Source organism: Trichosporon asahii, assembly GCF_000293215.1.
Source record: "Trichosporon asahii var. asahii CBS 2479 unplaced genomic scaffold scaffold00075, whole genome shotgun sequence".
Taxonomy (NCBI): Eukaryota; Fungi; Basidiomycota; class Tremellomycetes; order Trichosporonales; family Trichosporonaceae; genus Trichosporon; species Trichosporon asahii.
In genome coordinates, this window is record NW_014040850.1 from 1,341,956 (window position 1) to 1,349,234 (window position 7,279).

At 62.7% G+C, this 7,279-nt stretch overlaps 3 protein-coding genes across 3 annotated transcripts; 2 read left to right on the top strand and 1 right to left on the bottom strand.

Moving 5' to 3' along the window:
* Positions 1 to 603: 603 nt before the first annotated feature.
* On the top strand, positions 604 to 1,749 carry A1Q1_06032 (uncharacterized protein; the record flags this gene model as incomplete). Its single annotated transcript, XM_014321241.1, has 1 exon — positions 604 to 1,749. The coding sequence occupies one exon, from the start codon at positions 604 to 606 to the stop codon at positions 1,747 to 1,749; it is 1,146 nt and encodes a 381-aa protein (XP_014176716.1).
* A 127-nt stretch (positions 1,750 to 1,876) lies between these two features.
* Positions 1,877 to 3,763, top strand: A1Q1_06033 (tRNA-intron endonuclease; the record flags this gene model as incomplete). Its single annotated transcript, XM_014321242.1, has 2 exons — positions 1,877 to 3,187; positions 3,260 to 3,763. 2 exons carry the CDS (start codon positions 1,877 to 1,879, stop codon positions 3,761 to 3,763), a joined length of 1,815 nt encoding a protein of 604 aa, XP_014176717.1.
* A 213-nt stretch (positions 3,764 to 3,976) lies between these two features.
* A1Q1_06034 (uncharacterized protein) lies at positions 3,977 to 7,260 on the bottom strand (the record flags this gene model as incomplete). Its single annotated transcript, XM_014321243.1, has 3 exons — positions 3,977 to 4,788; positions 4,826 to 5,592; positions 5,630 to 7,260. The coding sequence occupies 3 exons, from the start codon at positions 7,258 to 7,260 to the stop codon at positions 3,977 to 3,979; spliced, it is 3,210 nt and encodes a 1,069-aa protein (XP_014176718.1).
* Between the last annotated feature and the right edge of the window lie 19 nt (positions 7,261 to 7,279).

Here is a 7,279-nt window from a genome sequence, read left to right on the forward strand (position 1 = left end):
TAACAGGTTGAACCTGGAACCTGGCGCTCAGAAGTGTCTGTGGGTGGACCTGGCCTGTCCATCGATGTCATCCAACTTGTGCAACCTGCCCATGTTTCCATTTACTTCCGCACCACTCGTTCCAATATTCCAATCTGTCGCCCCCGACCTCTGCTCGTATGACTAGCTACGCTGGGCAAGGGGCGAGCCTGCAGGCGCCACAATGCTGCTCTTCAATCCTGCTGACTGCACCTCGTTGACAACGTCGACACGGAACGATGCTCTGGGCGTTATTGAGCTCGTCGGCGGCGGACGATGAACGTCCCTCATCGTCGCGAGTGACGACGACTGACCGCTCTGTCATTCACGTGCACGCCGCCATTTGCCGCTGAGCCAGACCACGCGACGAGTGCCACAGGACGTTCCTGACTCCTCCACCGGACGGCGATACTGATAACTCCGGTTCCTGGCTTTCTCTCCGGCTCAGCCAGAGATTTCGGGCTGGAAAGTCGAGCACGCAGAGCAGCGTAGAGCAAGACGAGATCGAGGCGAGTTGACTGGCTCTGGTTGCACTCTCTTGCTACACCCCCCTCCCTCCACATCCAAAACACCACCAAGAGCACCATGGTCCGCCCTCAGGTGCTTGCGCGCGCTGTGCGCTCCGGCCCTTCGCGCCTGTTCGCCCGCGCCGAGTCGACTTCGGCCCCTCCGTCAAGCTTCAAGCCCGCCCTGCCCGCGGGACAGGACCAGGCCTACGACCTCGCCCTCGAATACATTGCGGAGCAGACGGCGAAGAAGCAGGCTCGCGCCCAGGAGTTCCAGGCCAAGGTCGGCGCCAACCCGACGCCGGAGCAGGCTCAGCGGATAGCGCGCATGCAGGTCGAAGCCATGCTCGACGACCCCGCGACGCGGCGCGAGTTCTCCGAGAACGGCGGCAAGGGCCAGATGGACCGCCCGGTCATGCGCCATCTCGCGAGGCAGGCGTGGACGCGCGCCGGCGAGCTCGACCTCGTCATGCAGCGTGTGTACCAGCTCGGCATCGTTCCCGACCTCCTTCCCGACGTTTCGCAGCGCGGCGCCCTGCGCATCGAGGGCATTGAGGCCGGCACGATCCTTCCCCCGTCGCAGCTCGCGAACCCGCCCAAGGTCTCGCTCCAGTTCTTTGACCAGCCGCCTGGTGTCTCCCCCCTCGCCCCCGTCGACACCAAGGCACTGTACACGCTCCTCATCGTCGACGCCGACATTCCCAACCACGAGACGGCCTCGTACGAGCAGCGCCTCCTCTACGCCAAGAGCGACATCCCGCTGTCGATCCTCTCCGGCGAGGTCGACCTGATCACCGGCCCCGGAAACGAGTTTGTGTCCTACGAGCCGCCCGTCCCCTGCTCCGGCTCCGGCAAGCATCGCTGCGCCTTCATCGTGCTTGCCCAGAAGGAGAACGGCGGCACGATGTCGTCTGAGCGTGCCAACTTCAACCTGCGTGCGTTCCTCGAGTCTGCCGGCCTCACCGCCAAGGACGTCGCTGCCGCCTCCGTCATCCGCTCCGAGTGGACCAAGGAGGACAGGAAGTACGTCAACGAGACGTACGAGCGCATCCACGGTGTCCCCGCCCCCGTCTACGGCAAGGCGCCCCGGGACCTCCGCTACGGCTACCCGCTGTCGGCCAAGGCGCAGCGCGTCGCCGACGCCCGCGCCGCTGCGTGGGACGAGGCTATCGCCAAGATGCAGGCGTTCGAGGAGGGCGAGCCGGAACAGCCCCAGCAGGCTTAAGCGGCCAAGCGCGAGCCGCAGGCGAGCACCAGTCAGTCACGCTCTTTGCCCAAAGCCCTACGCTGCGACACCGCAGCACATCATTTTCATTCAGTAGACAGTCTGTAGAGTAGCCAATCAAGTCATCATGCACTATTCTAGCATCGTACGCAGGCAGCGAGCGCAGCGAGCTGCATGGTCATCCGTCCTCCCTCCAACTTGCTCCCCAGACACACATCGTTCCGACTTTTCACGCCCTGCCACCACTATTTACGCTTTACGTAACCCTCTCCAGGTGTGGAGCCCCAACAACATTTTGGACCCAGGCGACCACTTGGCCTCCATTCTGCGGCAAGGCGACTCGATACCTGCACTTCATTCCGCAACCACACCTCGACGCACACCCAGCAACGTAGGCGCCATGTCGATCCCAGCCAGCGTCCCCGCCCCCGTGGGCCCGGGAGGCTTCCAGTCCAAAGGGCGTGCGCGCGCCGCAGCCAACAACAAGAAGTACGGCACGCCGCTCCCGATCCTCCTGCCCGAGTCGCCATTGTATGCCGCGGCACTCGCCTCGCCTCCCCCCAATTCGACCGTTGTCCGTCTGGGCCTCTTCACCTCTGCGCGCGCCATTGTGCCCACAGTCATAGGCGTGTTGGACCGGGACACGCAGAGTGTCTTCGTCTCGGACCCGGAGGACATGAGGTTGCTCTTCGAGCGCGGGTTCTTTGGAAAGGGCAGTTTGAGCCGCTCCGAGCCGAGTTGGCGGGATGGACGAAGGGAGTTGCTGAAGGGCGGAAATGCGGCGAATGCCGAGAAGATTAGGGAACAGAGACGCAAGGAGAGGAAACAGTTCAAAATCGACCGCGCGGCGGCTATGAAGGAGGCGGCTATCAAGGCTGAGGCTGTCGTTGCGGCCAAGAAGGCGGCGGGCGAGACGCCGAGGCCGGGAACACCGAAACTTGACACGCCGACGGAGGAGAAGGACGAGGAGGGTGGTGACGGAGAGAAGGAGGGGAAGGAGGTGAAGGAGGGACAGGAAGCAGAGGGCGACGATCTCGACGTCAACGCGCTCACGCCGCAAACCTTCCTTGTCCGCCCAACGCGGCCCGACGCAAACCGTAACAGGGGGAAGAAGGCGTTCCGCAGAAAGCCCAATGCCCCTACTACTCCCGGTGGAGCCGGCCCCTCGACCTCGGGCACCCCGGGCACTGCAACACCAGCGAAGGCTGCGGAGGTCGCGGCGGCCGAGCAGGCCGGACCGACAGAGGAGGAACTAGCTGCCCAGGCGGCGGAGAAGGAGGCAGAAGCCCAGCGCCGTGCAGAGGAGCGGGCGAAGGACGCCGCGCTGACCGAGACGGTGGCTGAGCTCGTGGACGAGAGGGAGCACCTGCAGCTGTCGTACCCCGAGGCGCTGTTCTTGGCGTCGATTGGCGTGCTCAAGATCCATGATCCCGAGGAGGTACGTGTCCCCGATGCCACGATGGCCTCTCCCCAGCTTTGTTCAGGGAGCGTATAACTGACATGACCGCAGAACGCAATGGTCCCCTCTGGCCGCGAAGTGACGGCCCTCCTAACCCCCCTCCCCGGCGTGCCGGGCACGATCAACACCGAGATCCTCCCCGACGACCCGCTGCTGGTGCAGTACGCAGTCTACGCGCACTTCAGGGCATTGGGATGGTGTGTCCGCTCCGGCATCAAGTTCTGCGTCGACTGGTTGTTGTACCGTCGTGGGCCGGTTTTTAGCCACAGCGCCTTCTCCATCCTCGTCGTGCCCGTCTATATGAATAATGAAGACAGGGATCAGTCGCCCCACGCCAGCACGGACTGGTACGCGGAGCGCCAGAGCTGGAAATGGATCAACACGGTCATGCGCGTGAATTCGCTCGTCATGAAGACTGTCGTTGTTGCGTATGTCACTATCCCCTCGCGCGAGACGTTCAGGACGTATGGCGGGGACTTGAGCCGGATCATGGGCCAGTTCTCCGTTCGCGAAGTGTCCTTGATGCGCTTCAGTCCTGCTAGGCGGCGTGATTAGTCCCCCCTTCACACCTAATTAGACGATGGTGGGACGAGGCGAGAGAAGTGTGGAGGGCTGAGGCTGAGTCGAGTGTACCAGGGTACCACTGCAATGCATCTATGTCAAGTTCCTATTATGCGTTTCTCTATAAGTAACCGGATAACCTTCTGACCCCATTTTTACTTCTTCGACTCCGACACGCCGCTCGGCCCCTTCTCGCTCGCTGATGCCTCACGCCTTGATCGGCTTCACCTTCAAGAGCGGCTTGACAGCCTCGACGAACAGCGGCCTGAGCTCATCAAGGTGCGGCGTCTTGGGCGGCTGGAGGGTCTGGAGGTTTCGTTTCCTGCGGCGCTTCTTGTGCTGCCCCTGCTGCTGGTGATTCGCCTTCGGGGGCACTGGCAAGGGGTTGCCATCCTTCGGCGGGACGGGCGGAGGCTCGTTGCTCCCATTACTGCCGTGGCGGCGGTGTCGGTGGTGCTCGCCCTTCGCAAGCGGCGATGGGGGAACAGTCCGCTTCCCCCCCGCAGCGTTGAGGCTGAGCGTCGACGCGCCACTGATGATCGACGACGTCTCGCTGTCCTCGTACCGCTCATCGTACTCTTCCTCGTCCGACTCCTCGTCGGCCACTTCCTCGGCCGCGCCGACCGTGTTCTCTCCCAGGGAGAGGGACTGCATGACCGAATCGACCAGCTGGGCCTCCTCCGTCGCTTGCTGGTCCATGCCAGCCGATTGGAAGCGCCGGCGCACCTTCTCCTCGTGCACGACCTTGAGCTTGTAGTGGTACTGCGCCACCGCGTCGACCTCGGCCATGATGGCAGCACGCTCCGGACCGCCCATCGGAAGCAAGTTCTCCAGGTCTAACGGCGTGTCCAGGCCGGTGCGCGCGTACCCGAGGAAGAGCTCGATCCAGCCCATCAGGCTGTCGAAGAGGCCCTGACCCTTCGTGTGCACGTTGTGCACAAAGGTGTAGAACGCCTGCTCGTGCCGCTGCACCAGGTCGATGAACGTCTGCACCGTGCGCTGCGGGTCTTCCTGCGACACTGGGCGTCAGTTGACCTCTCTAACCTCCTAACTTACATTCCTCGACCTGCTCGACCGTGCGGATCATGTCGTTGATAAACGCCTGCAGGTCGCCCAGTGAGTCGGCGATGCTAGCGGCCTTGTACACTGTCGCGAGGGGCGCGTAGAAGATGGTGATAATGTCCTTGAGCAGTTCGGCCGTGACGCCCTCAAAGATGAGCGCGAGCATGGCCTCCTTCTCCTTCTTCCTCGTCATGAGCTTGAGGAGAATGTTCAGGTCCTCGAACAGCCACGCGTCGTCGTTGTCCGGGCCCTCCTCGTCGTCCGAGTCGCCGTACTCGGCCTGCTCGGCCTTCCATTCGCGGTACGCGCGAGATGCGCGGAACACGCGCTGGATCTGTCCGCGCGACAGACTCGGCGCCTCGGGAGAGCGCAGGATGGCCACGAGAAGCTCGCAGTTCTCAGAAACTGCCTCTTTGCGGTACACCTCTTGCGCCTCCCACGAGGAGCGCACGTACTGCTCGACCTTTTGACAGAGTACGGGATCATCGATCTTATCCTGAACCGCAGCAATGTCTTCAGCAAGGTAGCGCAGGTCCTCTGTCAGCGATGTCGAGAACATCTTCTGCAGAAGACTTTGTCCCCCGAAGGGACGCGCAAGGAAAAGGTCGAGGATACCGCGGATCATCGCCATTGGGTTGGAGATCTTGAGGATCCCCTTCAGCATGAAGTACGGCATGATGCCGTGCACGCGCTTGAGGGACGCGAGCGAGTCGGACGCCGTGTCCGAGGCAACGTAGAGCTGGAAGATGGTCGCGGCGAAGCTGACGTCAGTGGCTGACCTGGCACACACTTACTCACGAGATGCGTCCCCACTCGAGCACGCTCTTCTCGGCGGGCGGGAGGTCCTCGACCCGCTCGACTCGGCGCACAACGTCAAACACACTCTTGAGTCCGCCCTCCTGACTGAGAATGTCGCCCTTGAACGCAGCCAGACCGCCGCGCAGCGCTTCGACTCGTCGCTCCGCCTCCTCACGGAACCGCTTGCGGCCCTCTTCTCGCACGGCGTCGGCCTCGAGGCGACGCTGGACGTCGGCGGCCTCGGGCGGTGTCAGTGTCGTCGGCGCAGAGAGGAGGAAAGACCGCATAACGGGCGAGTTGGCAATCTCCGGGATCGACATGATCGACTGCAGGTAGGCTCGAAGTGTGAGACGGTTCTTCTCTCGCGAGAGCGGCATCGCAGGAGGAAGCGTCGCACCATCGAGGTTGTCCGGCCGCTCAGTCTCCCCCGATGCCCTAGGCGAGGGAGTGTTGGTGCCGCTCTGCTGTGGGGAGGAGGTGCCAGATCCGTAGATCATGCGCAACGGGTTGTATGCGCTGTAGCCGCTGTGCTCAGTCTTCGGAGGGACGTTGGCCGCGCTCTTATCCTTTGGTGGCGGGTTCGGGAGCTCAATGTCGGGGAACTGGATGCGGAGCTCCTCTGCGAGACGTCGGAAATCTCCGTAACGGCGAGAGACGAAAACATCAGCCACACCCGTCCGCTGCGTTCGGATAAGGAACTCCTGCACGTTAGCGTTATCCGCGACACAACTACTCACCTCGTGCGTCTTGTGTCGTACTCGGCTCTTGGGGACGATGGTGCGGACGCCGACGACGTTAACGTCGAACGCAATCATTGGGGGCGGGTGCCCCTCCGCAGCGTGCTTCTCGGCGTACTTCCTCCGCTTCTCTTCCTGCGCTTGCTCAATGCGGCGCAGCTCGCTCTGCCCGATTCGGACGACCTCTTCTCCACCGACGAGCTTGATGCCGACTCCGATCATCAGACCGAGGTGCTTCTTCATCTTGGCCCAGAGCTTCTCCTTCTCCTCGGCCTCCTTCTTTTCCTCTTTCGTCATGAGACTCTCGGCTATTTCGAGCTCTTGGGGCGTCTTGGTCGCATGCTGGGCTGCACCGGTAGTGGCGAGGAAGCTGGAGAGGAATGGCTGAACCTTGTGGCTCCAAAACGTTGGGGGCGCAGCCGCGAGGAACGGGAAGGGCAGCATGAACTGATGGAACATGTAGCGCATGAAGGGAAGGTCGCCGGTCGTGTACGCCGAGGGAATCGCCTCCCGGCCGATACGGGCGGCGACGAGCTGCTTTGCCTCCTCGGGAAGAATGAAAGGCGGTCCGAGTAAGCCAAGCGCATTGGCGCCGAGCACTGGATCAGTGATAACACTCAGCTCATGGGCGATCTGCAGATTGACGAGCGTCTTCTTCAGATAATGCGCTCGCAGCGGCGTCAGAATCGTCGGGGGTTGCATGTCCGGCAGCGTCGAGTGATAGGGGTTCAGATGCGATGGGTCGACGAGGGGGACAGTGGCCGGCACTGGCGGGCGTTCGCGTCTTCCCTCCGAGTTGTCTGAAGCGCCGCTAGCCGAGTTTCCGCGCGACATGTTGTTGGGATCTCGACCGGCGGCATCAGCAGGCGGTGGTGGCGGGGGCGCGAGCTGCATCGGCGCGGCCTTTGGCGGA